The 21,347-nt window shown below is 40.5% G+C and overlaps 2 protein-coding genes across 3 annotated transcripts in view; both read left to right on the top strand.

Annotated features, from left to right (window-relative positions):
- The window catches only part of HIRA (histone cell cycle regulator), a 31,544-nt gene extending 22,585 nt beyond the window's left edge, over positions 1-8,959 (top strand). For both annotated transcript variants that reach the window (XM_021549858.4, XM_021549859.4), the window contains exons 17-25: positions 92-196; positions 973-1,121; positions 1,845-2,006; positions 2,739-2,797; positions 3,792-3,897; positions 5,056-5,178; positions 6,108-6,271; positions 7,965-8,053; positions 8,555-8,959. In XM_021549858.4, the coding sequence (XP_021405533.3) occupies positions 92-196; positions 973-1,121; positions 1,845-2,006; positions 2,739-2,797; positions 3,792-3,897; positions 5,056-5,178; positions 6,108-6,271; positions 7,965-8,053; positions 8,555-8,671 (1,074 nt within the window). In that variant the 3' untranslated portion in view covers positions 8,672-8,959. The remainder of the gene's footprint in view (positions 1-91; positions 197-972; positions 1,122-1,844; positions 2,007-2,738; positions 2,798-3,791; positions 3,898-5,055; positions 5,179-6,107; positions 6,272-7,964; positions 8,054-8,554) is intronic.
- Positions 8,960-10,805: 1,846 nt separating this feature from the next.
- The window catches only part of PPIL2 (peptidylprolyl isomerase like 2), a 67,820-nt gene continuing 57,278 nt past the window's right edge, over positions 10,806-21,347 (top strand). The window contains exons 1-5 of the mRNA XM_021549965.3: positions 10,806-10,884; positions 10,965-11,014; positions 11,426-11,471; positions 12,086-12,148; positions 12,311-12,362. Of these exons, the coding sequence (XP_021405640.1) occupies positions 10,853-10,884; positions 10,965-11,014; positions 11,426-11,471; positions 12,086-12,148; positions 12,311-12,362 (243 nt within the window). The 5' untranslated portion in view covers positions 10,806-10,852. The remainder of the gene's footprint in view (positions 10,885-10,964; positions 11,015-11,425; positions 11,472-12,085; positions 12,149-12,310; positions 12,363-21,347) is intronic.

Genomic DNA, 21,347 nt, shown 5'->3' with positions numbered 1-21,347 from the left:
TTCATTTTCAAACAGTCTATTTGGTAGAATATGTTTGATTTTCACTTTTTTAAATAAAGAAATGTAACTATTTCTGCAATTTTTTTTCCAGTCCCCAGCTACACTGGCCTCTGAGAAGGATGCTGCTTGCATCTCTGCACCAGCATTAGCACTTAAACTGCCAACCCCAATCCCACAGAAATCATTTACTTTGCAAGTAAGTGGACTATAAGGAAAAAACTTTAAAAACAACAAAAAAAATTATCCTGCTTTCTTTTAAATATCCTAAGGTTTTCACATCCTTTGAGTTAATCTTTGAATGCATGTATTTGTTCAAGCAAGCAAGATGGTAATGCTTTAGCTTCTAAGAATATGTCTTTATGAGCAAAGATAATGGCAAATTAACTGAAAATAGGGCACTTCTGAGCCAGCTAAACTCCAAAGAGGAGTGAGTACTTCTGGTTCATCAGTCCCTCCCCTGGTTAGCCAAAGTGTGTGGTGGAGATAAGAGTCTCTGGGGGGAGTGGCTGCTGCAGTGGTGTTGGGAGTACACCACTGAGGAATAAAACCAGGGCTCTTCTGAGAGACCTCTGGAGGTGCTCTGCATCTTCAGTCTGGCAAATAGTAATGTTTTAGATATTTATGAAACAGTTTTTAGGTGTGTTCAGGCTGTGGTAGTCTGGTTCCAATTGCAAGACTGTGGGGAGACTGGGCACATACAGACTTGATCTGGTGCCCATAATTAGGAAGCAGAGTCAGACTAGCACAGACTTTCCTTGTGTTTGTGCTTCAAATACAAAGAAATTATTTGTGTTTTAGGCAAGGCTGATTTCCAGAGTTCTGCTTCTTTTGAAGTCCCATGGTATATTTTGAACCCACATTAAACAGAATGCCATACTTAAAGACCGCATTGTTTTGGTTCTAATAGTAGTTGCTGCTTTTTTGAGTAGTTTTTTTCCTCTTCCAAAAATTATTTTAATTTTTGAATTTCAGATAAGTTCAGATCCATCAATGTACCTTGAAGTGGAGAATGAAATGACCACAGTGGGGGGCTCAAAGCTGAGCAGGTTAAAGTGTAATCGAGAGGGAAAGGAATGGGAGACAGTCCTCACCAGTCGAATCCTCGCTGCAGCAGGAAGCTGGTAAGAGAGCATCTTTTGGAGGAAGGAGGTCCTGAAGGCCAGAAGACATTTTTAGGTGTACAAAAGTACAGTTTATAGTTACTTTTCGTAATAAATATTTATGGGTAAAAGTGTGCACCACTCTTAGTCTTAGGTTTTGCTTCAAGAATTAACTCTATGTAGTCTTAAAACATCACAATTTGCATTAGCCAGTTACAACTATTTTCCTGTATTTCTACATTTCTCCTTTAAATTTCTTCATTTAAGTTGATTAAATTCTAAGTGACAGGTTTTCAAGTGCTAACTACTAAAGAATGAAAAGTTTGAAGTGGCATATTTGGTTATGTCAAAGTATTTTCCTGAGTCTTTTGCTATTTTTTCTCTTAATTTTTCTCAATTTTGCCTAGTTCCAACTTCAGAGTTTCAACTGAAAGTGTATTTCTAAGCCCTGTCTAGGTCTGAAAAAGAAGCAGCAGATTTTAAAGCTAAATACAAGTACAGCCTTGAGGGAGAGCTTGTGTATAACCAAAAGCTTTACTGATATTTCCAGCTATGTCCCTTGGTCTGTTTAGTTTATGACTTCTCCTCTTGGTATCAAAAAATTTTCTCTTAAAGCTGCAATAGTTATTTTTTAGGGAATTTATCTGAGTTGTATGATAGCTTAAGAATTCAGCCTATTTTTATGCTTCTTGTATTTGTCAACACACAAATGTTTCTTGTTTATTTGTTATTTTTTTCTCCCAGTGAGATTGTAACTGTGGCCTGTGAGAAACGAACATTGTCAGTATTTTCAGCTTGTGGTCGTCGCCTCCTTCCTCCTATAATATTGAATACACCCATTTCCACCCTGCATTGCACAGGTTCCTGCATCATGGCTCTCACCACTGCTGCTACGCTCTCTGTTTGGTAAGGGCCACCTTGGCTGCAGCAGCTGCCTCAGGCCATGCTCATAGGTACCTTCAGCTGTGTCACTGCACTGCTGTTGAGGCAGGAGCTTGAACCACATCAGGTCTGAACACAAGTCCACTTTGAATATGCAGAGTTAGCTGGTTCTTTTTCAGCAAGATCCTGTTTTTGTTCTGACAGTCCAGAATATTGAACTTCATTCTAGAATGAAGATAAAGAATCAGCTAGAAGTCACTAGTTTAAATGCTTGTGATGCATGTGGAATGAAATGAGGGGGTGGGAAAGAAAAGTATGGATACTTTCATCTTCCATCACACTTATCCAATGAATCACACGAGTTTTGGAGTTAAAGTACTCCAGCCATTATCAAGATGCCAAGATAAAAACACTGGTAACTCATTTGCAGTTGTTGAATTCAATCTAATGTCTCAGGCAAGTCAGATCTCCTAAAGGAGTTATTTAGATCCTCACTGTTTGCTTTGTTGTAATGAGGTTTCCTGATAAAGAGCCATAAAAGTTGTTCTCTGCTATTAACTTCTGTCTAGCCATAAGAGGTTTGAGTTTGCCAAAATAATTTTGTCAAAGCGATGAAGAAACTGTCAAAACAAAAAAATCCTCAACAAGCTCCCCAACCCTTGACTTTGTCATGAATAGTGAAGAAATTAAAATATTAAATATTTTTGAGTTTTCAGTTGTTTGTTGACTGCAGACTTGTCCTTTTGTCTTTTTCAGGGATGTTCACAAGCAGACAGCCATTGTTAGAGATGAGTCTTTGCAAACAATATTTTCAGGTAATAAAAAAGTCCTTTAATTACCAACCTTTGAGCCCACCTGTACTATTTAGTGCCATTTATGAATATGCTGAAATTTTATTCAACCTAAAAAGCCTAAACAAATAATTTCCCTTCATTATTGTGTAGTAAAGGGAAGTTCTTGAAATAACAGTGATGACAATATCAGTGAGTAGCAAACTTGTGTGAGATTCTGCTTATAGTCTGCCTTGCTTTTGAATGTAGAAATTCATTGTTGTGAAGATCACAAAATAAGTACTTAATGTAAATCTGCTATTACAGCAATTTCTCTGTATAATTTGCATGTTTATGGTCTCGGTGATGAACAGCAACTGATTATTTTCTGATTCATTACTTAAAAATCTTCTGTTTCAATCACTGCAATATCTGGCATGACACAAATCATCAGAAAAGCAGTGTCTTAGAGTACATTAGCTTCTGTTTTAGCTTTAATCCATACAGTACTAATCCAAGCTAGCTAGAAAGCAGTTGTATTAGCAGTTTGCAAATGTCATCATTAGAAGTTACTTACACAAGCCCGGGTCTTGGAATATGCTGGGAAATGAGACTCCAGCTATCCCATTTATATTGTGCTCTTAGAGAGCACACTTTTCTAAATATGCTGGGGTTTATAATTTTAACTTAATGGGAAAAAGAAAGCTAAAGGCTTCTTGGGTTACACAAGATGTGGCAGAATCACTAAAGATTTTCCTGAGGTAAGGAGAATGTTCCTGATTAAGTCCATTTTCTGCATAAATTGCAGCATCAAGATTGATAATGTATTTTGCAAAATTGATGTTAATGCTACTGCACTGAGCCTGGTGCTTGCCATCATTAGCTTGTGTCTTGACCTTCCTATCAGTGCTTGAGAACAACATTGTACCTTTTTCTGTTAGTTGCTATAATTGATGAAAAATGGTAGATACTATTTTTTACCATTATGAGTCTTAGGCAAGACTCCAAAAGAAACACTTTGGTCTGATTTGACTTGCAGGAAGTGATGCAACGGTCTCTCAGATCTTGCTGACTCAGCATGGAATTCCTGTCATGAGCATGTCTGATGGGAAGGCATACTGCTTTAATCCTTCTCTTTCTACATGGTAAGTCATGGATTATTTCCTGCTTTTGCAGCTCACAGGAACTGACGTGTTCTGATTTACTGGGAAGAAATCATTCTACCTCAGGGTAATGGAAGAGTCATTGCTAAACACAAGAAAAGCTACACAAGAGTCTCAGGGTCTTGTTGGGGATCAGATGAGCTTTCCCCATGGAAAGGCATAAGTTCCTATGAAAAATTTCCATGGGTAAATTATTTACAGGATCTTTCCAAAACAGGTTCCTTGTTGTCTTCCTAAGAAGAAAAAAACAAGTTGTAATCCTAATGTAATTGTTGCAATTACTATAATGAGCCTGCTGGATTAAAGGGCTTATTGTTTTAATTCCTCCTTAGAATAATTGTTGTTATTCAACTACTCAAAGTGAATCCTCTGGAAAAGGAAAAATATATTATTTGTTTATTAAGGGAGTAAGGAGCAGGGGACAGGCTCTCAGCCATAATTCTGAATTTGCTGCTATTTCTTAGTTTGTACCACAGCTTGGGAAATATATAAAAGAGCAACGTCTTTAGTCATCATACAAATTTAAACATGATAAAGCAGCAAAGGGTATTTTAAATATTTGTACCATTTTACCTCTGTGCTGTCTGAAGTCTGAATATAGCATTGGTTTTAGCCACTCTTTCTCCTGGCATCTCAAGCCAATGAAGATGATATCCTTAATTAGGTGTGGGAATGGCAGCTGTAATGTTAGCTCCCTCCATATGAAGGGATAACTGTAATTATAGAAAAGATTGTCAATGTGTGTATGTCTGATGGAGGAGGAGATCTGACATAAGGTAAAATCAAGTTCTCAATGAGAAAGTCATTACCTGTGTTCACTCCACGCATCATTCTGGGTCATGGCTTCTTATTGGATTGTAAAATGGCAAGGAGAAAGTTAATGTCCTTCCAAACTAATGGTAAATTATATTATGTAATTAATATTTTAAACTTTAGGGGTAGGAGAGACCTACCACAAGCACAATTTGGACATGTAGTGGGAAAAATCGGGGTCCCTGGAATTCCTGAGCCGCTTCATCGATATTTTTTTGATTATCTGTGAAAACACAAATCCACTTTTGAGGCGGAACAGAGCTGGATCTGCTGACCTTGCTGTTTGCACTTCTCAGACTTGTTTTTTGGTTGTTTGCTGTTTTCCAGGAATCTTGTTTCTGACAAACAGGACTCTCTAGCACAATGTGCAGACTTCAGGACTAGTTTGCCTTCTCAAGAAGCCATGCTGTGTTCTGGGCCCTTGGCTGTGATACAGGGACGCACATCAAAGTACGAGCGTGCCGCCGTCGCGTCGTCAGCGTGGCTGGGTTTTGTCATGGGCTTTATTTGTGATCCATGCCTGGATCCCTGAGTTACTTCTTGAAATGCCAGTGGCTCTGAAATGATCAATCGTTCATACAGTGGTTTTTTAATCCTTTACATGTTTATAGTCTGGATCATAATGTTATGAGATTTTTTGGGGGGACAGGAAGCATGCTCTAAATATAATCATTTTAAGGCTTCTCTTTATTGGATGGGTAGGGTATGGGATAATTCTGTTATACATTACTAGCTAAACTACATTTTTACGTTTTGCATTTTAACTTTTAGTTTACCAGCTTTCTGGAGTAGGCCTACAATTTTTGAGTTAGTTCAGTTGGCCTCAAAGAATCTATTTAATGAAGTGTTTGAAAAAGTTGAGATATTAGTCATCTAGTGAGTATTTTTAACATATGAAGATATCACCAAGGAATTGTGTGAGCCAGAGCAGATTCCTGTAGGTAGCTTTATAGCCCATCATCCCTTGGATTTGAATTAGCTTTCCCAGGCAGATTTCTTTGCTATTTCTGGCCTTCACATCTAAGTTTAATTTTTTTCCAGAGAGAAACTGTGTAGTGTTGTATGATTTTATTGCTGTTCTCGTGAGGGGAAGGGGAGTTCATTGTGAAAAGCATTTGAAATATAAACAAACAATACTTTTTGAGAGAGAGAGAGACAATAACAGAATGAAAAATTCCCTTTTTGAAAAAATTCTAATAACTAGTCACTTTTTTCAAATTAGCATTCTTATGACAATGTTTGTATGCAAGAAATCCTTTAAATACTTTATGTCTTGTGTGGCTCTGAAAGATAAGTGCAGTATAGCTACTGCTACAAAAAGATATATTCCTTAAACTTGTATCTGATTTTATGGCACGTTAATCTTTTTGGTTTTGCAGTTCAGGAAGGCAAGCTGCAAGATTGTTCTCCATGCCTCATTTAGTGCAACAAGAAACAACACTTGCATACCTGGAGAACCAGATAGCAGCAGCACTTATATTACAATCCAGTCACGAATATCACCACTGGCTCCTTATCTATGCACGGTACCTAGTTAATGAAGGTGAGACTTGCCAGGCTCTGCTGCTTCCCTGCAGCTCTGATGGGCTCTGTTCATGTCATGTATATGTATGATTGCCTTTAACATCCTTCTTTTAGCACTTGGCTTCTGGACTCAGGTTTGCTTAAAACCAAAAGAAATTGCATTTCCTTCTGCAGTGCTCACTCCTCAGGAATCCTGTTTGGACACAGTGGCTGGGGGCAGACCGTGCTCTGGGGAAGCAGTGCCATCTGCAGACTCCAGTGATGGCAACTGCATTGTAAAACAGCCCAGTGGTCTGTCAGGCACATCCTAGGTATTGTCTGGCAGCAGCTACAGATGTTTCAGGGAAACCAGGAGCACCTTGTAAAATGCATAAGCCTCCTCAGCCAGCTGACAATTGCTGCCTGATGTGAGATGGAGAGGTTGCTCAGTCTCTGACACTTTGTACTCCAGCACATAAAATTGATGAGAATTTGCTTGTATTGTTTGCACTTTATTCTTTTTTTACATTCTAAAAGTTTAACTGGTGCCACCAGTACTGCCTGTACTGGTGAATTCCATGTATTAAATTCTGTGAGAAAAGAAACACACAAGAAAGGTTCCTTGTGTCTATTTTCTATTTGAATACACTTTATGCTATTATGTTAAATAAGGTTAACCAACTGACTTAATACTTTTTGGATTCTAAAGATCTCTGTTGTATCTCTGCCTGTCTACATTCATAATTTAGTAGTTCTCTTTGTATTAATTCAGCCTTACTCCTTACCTTGCATAATCATTCTGCACAGAGGGAAATGAAATGGTTCCCATTGCGCCACCTAATAGGTGATAGCAGAATTAAAATCAAACTCATTAATTCTTGCCTTTTGACCCTTACCTCATTTAACAAGAGAGCTCATTGAACTGTGTGTGCTTCTCTCTGTCCTTCCCCAGCTGAAATTAAAATATTAATCTTGGGTCCTATGTTAAAGAGATGGTTGTACTTTTAAAAGCTTTCAGTAACGGAGAACCTCTGCTGCATGCACTGGGTTCCTCTGGCACCTCCAAATGTTGCTGCCATGGATGGATGGATGTCACAAAAACTGTGTTTTGCCACATGTATATTGCTGCTTCACTAGTTTTCTAGAGCTGCTGAACTTTGAAAGTTGCACATCCTATTATTGACCCTTTATTCTTATGATTATTCCAACATCTACTGAATTCTAATCCATTAAATACTTGATCTCTTATATGTTGATTGGCAAGTTACTCTTGAATAGACTTTGTTTCTTGCAAGGGAATTCCCCCCTCTGATTTTTGGGTAAATAAAGGAGGCCCAGAACCTGTGTGTGGTTTCATTAAAGCTGTTTTGGTTTTTAAAAAGCTGGTATGTTTGTGTGGGAGGGAAAAGTGAGGTTGAGATCGGGGCAGCTCTTAAAACAAGCTGGAGTAATTACTTCAGACTTCAGTTTTTCTCCCTGTTGTAGATCATCCTTATTGTAGTGGGTTTGGTTTTGAGAACCTTAAATAAAAGCCTTCAGAGTTCTAAAAATCATCCTATATTTCCAAAGAATTGCTGTAATAATAATAATATAACTTTCCTGAAATTAATATTTTGGGCTTTATTTTATTCTAGAGACTTGTAATTCTTTCCTGAATGTTGTCTGCTACATTGTGGAGTGGTTATATGTAGTGAAATGCTCTCAAATGTGATTTTATTTCTGACTATCTCCAGGGTTTGAATATCGTTTGCGAGAATTATGCAAGGATTTACTGGGTCCAGTCCATTACTCAGCTGGAAGTCAGTGGGAATCAACAGTTATGGTAAGTCCTGATAATAGTTAAATGAAGAACAAGGAAGAGTTTCCCATAAAAATTACAGGGTATTATCCTTTCCATATTCTGCTCTGATCACATAAGCAGGCTTTCTCCCATGGCACTGAGATTTATCCCATGTGAAACCACAGGCAAATGCTTGTTGCCCCAGTGTCAGCTGTGGTGCTGTCTTGAGTATCACACAGATGAAGGAGAGTTGCATGTTCAGCTCTCCACATTGTTGAGACAGCAGCTTTGAAACAGGAACATGCCAAAGATGTCTTCCCTCTCAGAACACAGCCTGGAGTCTGGAACTGCAGAGGCTGCTCCAGCTTCATCAGTGTGTAAATATGAAGCCAGTTTTTATTCTGGGAGTCATGGAAGCAGAGTGGGAACATAAAATACCCAGCTCTCTCTAGGCAGGAAAAAGGGCATGAATCTTAGACAGCTCCATGGAACTTATTAATGGTAACAAATAGATTCTGAGGATGCTTCTGTGTTTCTATGCAGGGTTTACGAAAGAGAGAACTATTGAAAGAGCTTCTTCCTGTTATTGGACAGAACCTCCGCTTCCAGAGGCTTTTCACAGAGTATCAAGAGCAGCTGGACATCTTGAGAGACAAGTAGCATGTCCCCAGATTTTCCCTGCGGGGCCTGGTCCGAGCCAAACTGCTGAGCAGCATTAGCAGAGACGAGAGAGGAGCGAGAGCCCGGCCAGGGGGACACTCCTGAAGAAGGGCTGAGCCGCAGAGGTCCCAGCGCATTCCTGGCAATGAGTGGAGGAGCTCGACAGTTTCCCCAGTGAAACTTGACCATTGAAGCTGTGACCTCTGTTTCTATGGAAAGTCATGGATATGTACTTCAGGGGGATCCTTTTGGATCTGGATCTCATTTAATATTAAAACTAGCTGAGAACTGTTTGTGCGGTTTCTTGGATGTCCTGTGAAAAGCACAGTACTTCAGAGTACACTGAACAGCATATTTAACCCTGTTTGGGGTTTTTTGCCTGAGGATTTATTGAGGCTCAACACTATATTAAATTAGATGAATGAGCCACGTAAAAAGAAATTTCATAAATATTAAGGTATTATGCAGCCAATAGACTCTTTCCTGTGAATATAATAATAATAAGAGGCTGTTCTAACACATGGACTATTTTTGTACTAGAATTTGCTAACTTGTAATATGGAATTTTATTTGGCCAATAATCAGGCTATCACTACAAAGTCATCTTGTAGGAGTTGAATTACAAAGCCTATGTTTCAAAGTAATTCTACCAAATTAACATGTCATCATCAGGTTTTTAATTTTTCAATGTTTGTAAAAGGCATTTGGGGGGAGGGGGAGGGATACAATGGGGTGGCTCTTTTTGTAAGTACAAAATAAAAGAACATTGCATTGGTTTAAAAAAAAACAAAAAGCAAAAACATGGTCTTGAATTATTGCGAAGAGTACAGGCATCTCCAGAAATGTCAGTGCAGGCTGAATCACAGTAACGTGTCTGGATATAAATGATTTTGTCTGGGTGATCTTTCCTCGGATCAGACAAGTGCTGGTGATGTCTGGGGGCAGCTCCAGCATTTGCTCCCAGAGTCCATCTCGGCCGAGGCAGCAGGAGCTGTGTGGGAATGCTCATCCTCTCAGGCACAGCCAAACTGGCTCCCTCACCATGAGCAGAATGCCTGCACTGCATCAAGGAGGGAGCTTTTGCAGTTATGGCCATGTTCCTTGTGCAGTGCTTTTGGAATGCCACTGAAAACAAATCAAGTTGTTTTCTTTTTCAGAGTGTACTCGCTGCTGGGAAAGGAGCAAGTGAAGGTGTTGGTTCTTTGCAGGCCCTGCTGTTTGGATGTGCCTCAATGCCTTGCTTTGAAATGTTTTTGAGTAAAAGAATTGAAATTATTAAATGTATTTAAACCCTTGTAAAAGGGTAGTTTCTCCCCTAAACATCTAACAAATAATATCCTTCCCCCTCAGACAGGACAAGGAATAGCTGTGGTGCTGTGGCTGAAGAGTCTGATGGTGAGAACCAGTTGTAATGTTGTAAATTAGATTACACTGGTGGGAACAACTATTCTGTTCCTTACAGGAGAACCATAACAACATAGAATCATGGACTCTCAGAAATAATTTAGTATAACCCCCTGCAAGCAGAGCACATTGTGCTCACCTTGTGCTCACAGATGAAGCCAAGGACCAACTGATGGGATTAAAACAGGAGCTGAACCCCATCTTCTGGGGAGAAGGGGAGCCTGGCTCTCCACTGCCATGGATGTCACTCCAGGGGCTCTGTGTGAGCAGCTGCCAGGGTGATGGTTTAACAAGGAAAGAAAAAAGGAGCATGAATGGATTTGGAGGTGTTTGATAAGTAAAAGCTCCAGGACAGCTGGTGGTTTCCTCCTGCTAAAGGCAAGGGATCCAGGCTGGTCATACCAGTCCTAAGGGACAGTACATTCCTTGTCATTAAGTCTTTGAAGAGACACTGAAATACTTTTTTGTGAAGAGCTGTTTCCATATTAAGATAACAAGTTTTTCTACCCTTTTTTTTTTTGGTGGGGGGGTAGGGGGCGAGGTTCTGTCCCTGCCCAGCAGAGCAGGAACACAGATTTTAAATGCCAGGCAAGAAAACACGTTCTAGAGAAGCGGAAGCCCTGGAAGGCTGCTCGGAGGTCGCACCGACCCGGCCTGTTCCCGGAACGCGCCTGCCGCCGCCGCTGTTTCCGCGCCGCGGCCGTTCCGCGGCGCACCCGGCGGAAGGCGCGGGCGGGCCTGAGGCGCGGCGCGGGCCGGGCGGGCCGGGCCGCAGCCATGGGCAAGCGGCAGCACCAGAAGGACAAAATGTGAGCGGGGGAGAGCGCGGGGGGCCGGGCTGAGCGGGGCCGGGTCTGCGCTGTGCCTCAGTGACCGCTCTCTCTCGCAGGTACATCACGTGCGCCGAGTACACGCAGTTCTACGGCGGCAAGAAAGCAGGTGAGGGGGGCCGGGCCGCTCCCTCACACCCCCGGGGCGGCGGGCGCCGAGCTCCGGCCCCGGGCGCGGCCCGAGCCCCGGTACCGCTCGAAAGGCCGGTTCCTGGCCTCAGGAGCGTCCCCGCCCTCCGCTGGCTCTGTGCCCGCTCCTGGGGCACAGCCTGAGCGCAATTACCACATTTAAACTCAGCGCTGTCTGACTGTCAGAGCTCTGCTCGGATCTTTCCCGGCAGTGTAATTTCAGTTCAGAAGTTTTAGTTAGGTTTTCGCAAGCTGTAGGATATTTATCCCTGTCTTCCATAACTTGCCACAGGTTGCGTAGCAATATGTAACTTTCAAATGTTTTTTTGTTACCTAGAATACCATGAATTTATTAAAATCTGTTGTGTGGGTTTTCTTTTTCCATAAACAGACCTTCCACGAACCAATTTTAGACGTTTATCATTTGACCACTGCAGGTAAGACAACAAATTTACACTATCATTATTTAATGACAGCTATTTATCAGGCTGTTGACACTGAACTAAAGCCATGTTCTTCTGAGGCAGTTACTTTCATTGCCTTGTGCCTGCTGTGGCAGTAGTGTGGCAAGAAAAAGTTGAGTAAGAACTGAAACAGTCTGCATGACCCATGATCAGTGTCTGCAGAGGTTGGAGCTGATGGCTGAAAGGATACACAACTGATGAAATAATGCAGAACAATTACTGTGTACATCTCAGTCTTTCAAGTCTGTGTCAGCAGGGCTCAAATCTGCTTGTCCCTGCTCAGAATGTGCTTGGTTGTTCACTCATCTTGCTAAGATAGAGATCAAGGCAGATTGAAGAGTATTTCTGCTATTTTTTTTCTGTTTAGAGTTTACTGCTGAAAGTGCAGGAGTGAAGGAAGAGAGTTGGTAGAAGTGGCTTAGAAATCCTTATAAATTGGGTAGTTCAGGAAGTTGTCTTCCATACCTATGAGCTAAGGGCTGCCAGGATTATGGAAGCACCCCTAAGAGGGGGTGCTGAGTGTGTTGCCAGTTATATCGTGATTTCCACCTGGTTTTGCTAACAAGGGTGTGTTCTCTTTTTTCTAGTTTGTCTCTGCAGCCATTTGAATACCCAGTTTGCACACCAGATGGGACAGTCTTTGACATCCTGTAAGTTCTTGTCTGTACTTAGCTTTATTTTTTGTGTTGTTGAGATGGTTACAGCTGTGTAATCATCCCTTAGTCTTAGCAAGCTGGCAAAAACAGTCATGGCCATCAGTACAAGTTTCTGATGGTGCTTTTCATTAATTGCTTTATCCCTTCTCTTTTTAGGAGCATTGTACCTTGGATAAAGAAATATGGAACCAATCCAATCACAGGAGAAGTAAGTAATGATGGGTGGATTCACATAATGGCTTTGCTTTCTTTATGCTCAGTTTTTTATTTAATGTGTTAGAGAAACAAAAATGCCTTAGTGAAAGCAAAAGAAGTCGAATGGGAGTGCAGGTTTGAAGATGTGTGGGAGAAAGGAGAACATTACTTCTATTTATGTTTTGTAATCTGATTGTAAATAGGGCAGAGTGAATAGTTCATTTATATGAACTCCTAGGGTATCTTGCCTGCCTCCCAGCTGTGACATAATGAACATCTGTACAGATGGAAATACAAACTGTTGTTAATGCTGATGCTGCCCAGAAAGCCTGACTGGTCATTGATGGAAAATACTCTCCTGCTGCCTCATATAAGCACAATTCTGGTCCCTACAGGGCAAGGGGTTCACACCTCTCCATTGGGGATTAAACTTGCAGCAATGTTTCCTAGCCCAAAGGATATTTGGCATCATGCAGATTAAGGAGATTAATAGGTGATATGAATGGTAAGCTTACACTACAAAACCTTTTGAGTTATCCTGACAGTATATTTCAGAAAGCTTCTGTCATGATGATTCACTGTGAGAGAAACCTTTGTGAGTTTCTGCATAAATTATAATAATGAAGGAATTACTTTCTGTAGCAGCATGAAATGGTAAAACACTGAATAAACATGAAGTACAGGAAGCATTTCCCGCTGGAATTATCTTTTTTCTGGTGTGTTAAAGTGCATTGTTTATGAGAGTATAGAGGAAAATTTTAAGCAGGAACTGTTGCTTGTGCAACTGAGATTTCTTTTCCTGCAGTGTGTGCAGTTACTTTTCTAGGCACTGGGAGGCGGCCGTTGCCCAGGATTGGGGAGGTTTGCAGCTGCCTCGGGGCTGAGATTGCTTCTGCAACATCTTGCGTTCGGTTAAAGATTTTCCCGTCACACAGATACGAGGAAAAGCTAAATACAGATGCAACATTCCAAACTCTAAACATGAACAGCCTGAGACTTAATATCTTCCTTCAGGTGTGTTTTACAATGGTGAGATGAAGGTCTTTCTTCACACGTGAAGAGGCCAGTGTGTTGTTGAGAAGGAATGAAATTACAGCAATTTGTTTCACCAGCCTCTCACCACCTTGCTGCTCTCTGCATTGTTTGGAAGTTTTGGGGTGTTTTTCAATTTTTTTCACTCAGAGCAGCTCATTGGAGACCGTGAACCATGATGTGGTTTAAAATTGCTTTGAGTAAATGCTAAGCAAGAAGTGTAACGTACCTGACTGTGTTGTGTAATGGAGAGAGAGAGATAGATTGTGCATAATATCCTTGGTGAACCATAAATGCTTAAATGAAGTCAGGCCTTGAGAGCTGTTGGCTTACCAGACTTGAGCTTCTCTTCCAGCTCTCCTCAATGTGTGTCCTCCCTTTTCCTCTGTATCACGTTCTGGGGAACCCTTTCTTCCCTCCTCTTGTTCCATGGTGGCCTGGTGCTGTACAGCTCCACCTCCACATGACCAAGGTGTTCCAGATCAATTGGAAGAAAAAGGAGACACTTGTTCTCCAGAATAGCACAGAGTCCTGCTGAATTCAGCTCTGTGGAGCTCTAAGTTGAAGAGTGGGGTTGAAAGAAGGATTGTAATTAGACTTTGTTTCTCAGAAGGGTAGCTCAGGTTTTTGGAAGAGTAGGGTGGCATTGGGCAGAAAAGGGATAGGAGTGCCAGGTAGGTGACAGAGGAAGTAGTTAAATTGAGTTTGTGCATCTCTGGACTGTTCTGTCCTCTGTTGAATCTGTCACTGTGTGTGCGCCCTCTGTTCCCTGTGCAGTTTGTTCATGGAAACCAGAAAGTATATTCTGTAATGAATTGGTGACTTGGAGAAACTCAGGACTCTGGGTTTATTTAGAAAGGAATTGAGCCAGATGAGCTGCAATGCCATGTGTGTACACTAACTTATGGAGTTACTTTGCACAGGTTGGTGATGGGGCTCTGGAGAATTTTTCCATTTATTTGTCTTGAAGTAAAAAATAGTGATGAAACCCTTTGTGGCTTGTACTTCTCTAATTGTGGTTTGCTACAGGACAGATGCTTTAGAGAAGTCAATAGACTATTTGGAAATGGGGGATTAATGGTGCACTCTTGGCACTCACTAGTTCTGCCTTATTTCTGAAGTGGACCTCTCAGTGGAGAGCTGGAGAGCCTGGCAGACATTAAGATATTTATCTTTGCTGTGCTCCAGGGGGTAGGACTGTATTAGTCTTTTATTAGTTGGATGTCTGTGAACTGATCTACAGGGGTCTTCTCCAATTCTTCTGAATCCTAAACTACTGGACTAGCCTTTGTTTTTAAAGAAACACTGCAATGCAAATCACTGTTGACCTTTGTCTAGAATTTACCATGAGCTATTCTAGAAAGTAACTTCAGATTTATTCCCCCCACTCTCCCTTTTTAACAATGCATTGTGGTAAAAATGCTTGTTTTACTGCTACACCAATAATTTTGGAAGAAGCATTGCATTTCTCACAGCTGAACTAGAGTCTGTCAGTTCACATTGTCTCACTTTTTCTGTCAGCTTTGTCAGGACACTGCCCTGGCTTATCCTTAAACTAAAATTGCATAAATTAAAGTGAAAAGTGATAGTTAGCTCATTCCTTTTTACTGACAACAGCACTTTGGCTTCTTGGGCTTGCAGAAAGTTGCAGGCTTGCCAGGAGGTTTCATGTAGTGACGTTCTGACAGCCTGACCAGCGTGCTCACATGAGGCAGCCAACTGGGCTCAGGATACCTGTTTCAAGGAGAGAGATTGGCCAGAGCATGTCTGGTTAGTTGGAATCTCAAATATGAACAGATGATAGATCAGCGTGCCTTTTGACAGGAATTTCAAGGAAATTGGTTTTCTTTGTTGCATGGATATGTTCTATGTGGGCTGAGCTATTTTTCCTCCTGTTCATTGTAATGTGTCTGATGTCAATACCTATTTTTTCCACTCTGCTTCAGTGACATTCTGACTGTGTGTGGGCAGGCCAGATTGTTGTGGCTGTACTTTCAGACCCTATCAAGGCTCTGTAACCTTGGGCAAGTATCTCTGTTCCCTTGTCCCAGAAGTAGCTACTGTCTTTGTCCCTGCTTTCCCCTTTTCTGTGGGAATTTAACTCTTTTGGACACTGGAAACCAGTTAATTTGATTCAGTCCAGTTAATTTATCCTGGCCTATGAGTCAGGTTAAGAGACCTGAAGATGCCATGTGGTGGATTTATGAGACTGAGAGTCACATTTGTGGTCTGAATGAGGCAGGGCAGAATTTGTGTTGTGCCCTGTCTTGTGCAAGGTTGGGATCCAGACCTGCAAGCCAGAGAGGGCATTTTCTTAAGCATCACTATGTTAAGAAGGAATTTTTAAATAAATTCTGAGAGGTTTTTTGCAGTTTAGAAAAGACTTTTGCTTGGTCTGCCTCTGAAGATAACAATAAAGAGGAGTCTGGTGCATTTAATGAAGCAATAGAAGGCAGAGCGACTGACATGGAAAATGAGAACCAGGTTTGGAGTCAGAAGGAAAAGTCTCTGACTTTTCCCAGTGAGACATATGTCTTTTAAAAAGAGAGAGCTGGACACAGAGCTTTGCTCTGTGTACATTATAAATATTTGCTATTTTTCTCCCACACTCTTTAATCCTGTATTTATGAAATAAAGCTGACTTGGGGTGAAATTATGACTAACATGATCAAATAATGGCAGTACAGTTGCCTGGCTCCTGCAGTAAGCCTGTCTGATGCAGGCTTTGGAAGCACCAGAGAGTTTGTACCTGCAATGCCCTGCAGTAATGACAGCCTGCTGTGGACACCTTCTCCTTCCAGCACTGCTCACTAGGAATGTAAACAGTGCCCTTTTTTTCCCATTATTTGTTTGAAGTAAGGTTGGTAAGATGATGCTTGCCATTATAATTACAGGCACTTTCAAAACCTATAACTTCTTACCCACAAAAGAAAAAAATTGCAACTACATCTGTTATTTCAAAACTTGGAAAATAATTCTTAAATACATTCCTTAAATATATTTATCTTCAAAATGCTGATGAGTATTGTTACTTCATCTTGTTGAAATCATTCTTTTCAATTTGGTCAAGTAGATTTCAGTGAGTCTCACAGATCCCATAGAAATCAGTTACTGATTTTGCAGTGAAGCTTGTTGACCTGGTTTAATGAAGAGAATATGAAGAAGATTACTTATTTTATTGTTGATTTGTTAACCCCACTTAAAAAAAGAATAAACAACCTTACAATGCTTTTTTTTTTCCTATGCACTAAAAATGTCTTTGGCTATCTAAGTAAGGGAAATCCTGTCTGAAAAGGATGCAGAAATTGGAGCAAAGGTGAAACTCCTTAAACATAGAAGTGTTTTTACCATGTTTGTATTTTGAAAGCATAGAGATAGAAATAGAAAACATTGATAATTGTTTCTTCACCTGTGGGACGAACTTAATGAGAAACAGGGCTTAGGTATTTTTCCTACTTTTGTAATATTCTGAATAAAGAAACTGTAGTGTGTGAGCAGTGTGGGAAACACCAAGTAGGAGCAGGTGTTAAACTACAGTTTAAGTTCCAGGCAGGACTTTATGGTTCACTATAAATTGCTTTCCAACTCTGTCACATAATCAGTGCAGGGTCCTTGTGTTTCAGGACTGGATTCCTGAAAGTGGGTTGGATGAGCTTCACACATTACTGAGTCAGAGGTGTTGAAATCAGTCATAGACAAAACTCATCCAACCCTGAGTCAAGTGGTATGAATCTCAGGCCTGAACTGGGAGGAGGAGAAGTTCCAATTTCATGTGACCTTACTGGCTAAATCTACAGTGACAATGGCTTTTAAATCAGTTCATATGGTCCGTGAGGTAATTTACTGCAGATTGCTCCTTTAATTGTGTTGTTCCAGGTGTGTTTCTAGATAATGAGCAGCAAATAATGGATGTCATTAGACAAAACCCTGGGGTTTGAAGGTGCCCTCTTTCCTGGCAGTGTAGCCCTGTCAGCAAAATGCAACAGCCGTAGATAATGTGCATTGGGATGCATTTTCAGAGTGTTTGTTGAGACCTTTCTGTAACCTGGTTGTAATGTTACCTCATGATTCCGATGATCATCTAAAATGGCTTGTTGAAGCAGGAGTCGGATTTTCCTTGTGCTTTTTCACCTTTTTGTCTTGAGAAGTTCACTTTGCTTACTGTTTCCAAAGAGATTGTGCTTACTTTGAGCATTTTCATCTTTTGTCTGGATACAAAATACCAGCAGGAAAATGCTATGGAGACTTCCACAGGCAGACTATGTCCATATCTAGAGTGCTGGGACTGTCTAATTAAGAGCTAAATAGTTTGACCAGTTGAGATAATTTTCGTTGAGTGAAATTCAGGAGTGAGTCATATCCCTCTCACATTGTTTTTTCCTCAACATCAGAGCATAGCACCTGAAATCCAAGTCGTTTTCTCCTTGGTGCTTTGGAAGTGAGTGATCATTTAGGTGGATCAGTAACATCAGGTCTCATTTGGATGTAATATGAGTGATGTATAAATGAGAATTTTAATTTTTCTCTAGAGAACTCCTTTCACGTACATGTCAGAAGAAGTCAGCACATCAGCTTTGAAATTCAAAGTATATTTCTTAATTTGTCTGATGCAACTCAGTCAGGTCTTCAGATATTGCAGAAGTTTAAATGTCAATTGCCCCCTTTTTTCACCTTTTGTTTAACTTAGCATATTTTTCCTATATATTTGAAATTAGGTTTTTTTCCTTGTTTATTTGTAAGAAAAGTTTCAGTTGGGGTGGGAATAGAGGTTTGTTCTGGGTGAATAATAGCTTATTACAGAACAGAGAACAAAGCTTACAGAAATAAAGCCAAGGGAAGCTTTGTTGTTGAAAAATGATTCAGACAAATCCATCTTGGTTTTCATGTGCTGCAGAAAGAGGAGTGAAATGATTAGGAACAGAAGACTGGAAGACTCTCTGAGGTCTTTGGCTCTCTCAGTCTGCTTTGCAAACTGCGTGCTCTGTCTTGAACCAGTGTTTGCTTTTTGCCTGCTATGGCTGCTGAGAGCTTTTGCTGATGGTTTTTCATCTGATACATATCTTCTGTAAATTTTGGGTTTGACCAGCCTAGTCTCGTTTGTATTGGTGCCAAAATTGCACCAAACACTCTGTTAGTGTTTACAGCTGTGTGTTTCACATGGAAGAATTTAATGCTTTCTTGACATTCTGTTGTTGAGACTTGTATTCTCCTCTCAGATGTTCTTCATGCCTTTAAGTTCTCCGTACCCTACATGGTCACAGTTCTCCTCCACATCTGTTAAATTTTAATATATCTTCTTTGAACATCTTAATCTTAATCATACACAGTAAATGCTGTGTGAATGCCTGGTACAGTGGTGGGAATATTTCTAATCTCTTCCTGAAATACTTTGATAATATCTGATCTATTACACATGATAGTGTAAAACCAAAAACCATTTCAGTGTATGTGTTGAGACAGGAAGGGTGCTTTGAGAAAATGAGAATTTGTTGCATTTTCTTTTGGTAGGCTGGGTCATTTCAGAAGCAGATACAAGTTAGAGTTAGCCAGGATGAGCAGTAGTTCTTAATTTTCTCTTTGTTTTGTTGTTTCCAGTTAAATATTGCTGCCTGTATATCTGTGAGCAGTAGCAGACTCCTTTCAGACACGGATGGTTACAGCTGTTGTCATTAAGCATCTCTCTCCAGGTGCATTTTTGTCTGGGGCAGCAGACACAGGCTGCTGCTCAAATGCCCAGAATCTGCTTTGAACGAGATGAACTCTTCAATATGCAGCAACTGAGCCGTGTCGTCTTACCTCATTGACCTCAGAAATTATTAGCTTTTAGTCAACAGTCTAAATGAGTTAATATTTGACTAGTGACCATAAATTTTCAAGGCTCCTGGATAAAAACATATGAGGACATGGTTTCTGCCCTGAGGAATGACCACAAAGTCATGTGTTGTAACAAAATGGTCATAAAACACTGGGGCGATCAAGGGGATGAAAATCCCAGTGAGTTGTATCCTTACAGATAACTCCTTCTTTTGTTGCGTTTTCTGAAAATTCCCCTCTCTCTCCTTTGTTGCTGACAAACATAGATAGCTGGTTCTTTCTTTTCCAGAGTTGTTTGTATGTTTTACAGTAGTGCACCCAGCACTACTAAGAGTTAGCTTTTATCTGTTCTAAAAAGGGGATTTATTTTTCAATTCTCTGTATCTTTGGGAAACAGTGAGGGCAAAATAATATGAGTTTTGCTTCTAGTTACTGTTCAAGTGCTTTATCAAAAAATGACATTTAAAACCCTCCAGTGTCATGAGTCACTGGCCAAGCTGCTGTTCCTCCTTCACACCTTGATGACTGCGGTGGTGGTAGGCAGTGTTCGATCCAGTAACCCACCTCTGGTCACAGGCAGATAAACCTGTCTACCATTATTTCTAATGCATTATGTCCATTACAGCAAAAAAGTATTTACATCTAGGTTTTACAGACTGAACAGATGGTCTCTTCTTTCCCTTTTCTGTGTTTTGGTGTAAGTGTGCACATTGGATGAGATTTTGTGACTGTGACACTTGAAAAACTAGCAGCTGTGAAGCGCTCTAGCCTTAAATGAGATGCAGCATGAGGTTTCCCACAGATCTTTCCTTGCCTGTTTTTCACTAAAATTGGAGATTAGATTTTTGGTGCTTCTATAAAGCTTTATTTTCCTTGAACTGTGCTGTATTTGGCTGTGGATCTCTGGATTGGTAGACTTTTGACTGCATTAAGACTGCAGGCCTGATCTTGCAATGCAGCTACGTATCTTTTTCTCATGGCAATTTCTGTTAATATGCTCTTTGATAGAGCAGTATTATTGCTGGTATCTGAGAACTATGTGTGTTATCAAGCATATCTTTATGGTTCTCTGGACAAGGCTTTGGTGACCATATGGTGTCAGTTTAATTAACTTTTGAATATGTAAATATAGTGGTCTAGAAGTGCATAATGAAGGATCTTCTGTGTCCATTTCCATTCTAGCTCAGCAGTACACAAAGACTGCAGTTAAACAGCAGTTTCATCCAAGAATGTGAACTGAGGGTATCTTTTTAGCATTAGGTGGGCAGCTGTGATAAATATGGAGCATTTTTGTTGTTGAATTAAACATAGAAATGATACCTGGAATTGTGAGACTGTTCTGGCCTCTTGACTGCTGAGCCCAAATTTTTCATGGAGTGTTAAAATACATATAGATGACTTATTTTGTTAAAACAGTGTTGCTGTTTCCTGTTGCAAACCCTAATGTGTAGGCTTGAGGATTTCAAATGCCCTTTATCATTAAATCCATTTACAAAATCTGAAATAAGTAACATTATACAAGAAGTTATTCCAGTACTATTTACTGAACTCATGCCCCACTTTTTGGGGGAGATTTTATAGCAAGGAAAATTGTAAGGAGGCTTCTTAAAATGGGAAGTTGTATGTAAAGTTATATGTAACAGGTCTCATCTTTAAAGAAACCAAGGAATGTAATACAAAATTCATTTGCTGTTTCTAAGCTAAGCTTGGTACTTGGTAGGCAACACTGCATTTCAATATTAGTATTTGTTCTGGCTTTCTCTTCTGCTTGAGGTAACTCTGTGTTTCTTGGTTTGGTGGGATGAAAAACTATCAAATGGCCATGCCAACTCTGTATGATTTTTGACCTCATATTATCAGCCAGTTCAGATGTGACACATTAATTATTCCCCATTTATAGTGTTGGTCATGGCTGGACCCCAGGCACTATCAAAGCCCCTCTCTCACTGCCCTCCACAACTGGACAGGGGAGACAAAATGTCACTGGGGGTTCATGGGTTGAGATAAAGGCCAGGAGAGATCTTCTTCCTAAATAAGTTATCCCAGCTGCCTTACCAGCATTTCTCATTGTCCCAGCCTTGGCCAGCAGCATGTCCATCTTGGAGCCAGCTGGACACAGCGGAAGCTTCCAGCAGCTTGTCACAGAAGCCGC

Source organism: Lonchura striata, chromosome 15 (assembly GCF_050655825.1).
Source record: "Lonchura striata isolate lonStrDom1 chromosome 15, ASM5065582v1, whole genome shotgun sequence".
NCBI classification, from domain to species: domain Eukaryota; kingdom Metazoa; phylum Chordata; class Aves; order Passeriformes; family Estrildidae; genus Lonchura; species Lonchura striata.
The sequence above is the reverse complement of the archived record's forward strand: the minus strand, read 5'-3'. Positions and strand labels throughout refer to the sequence as shown.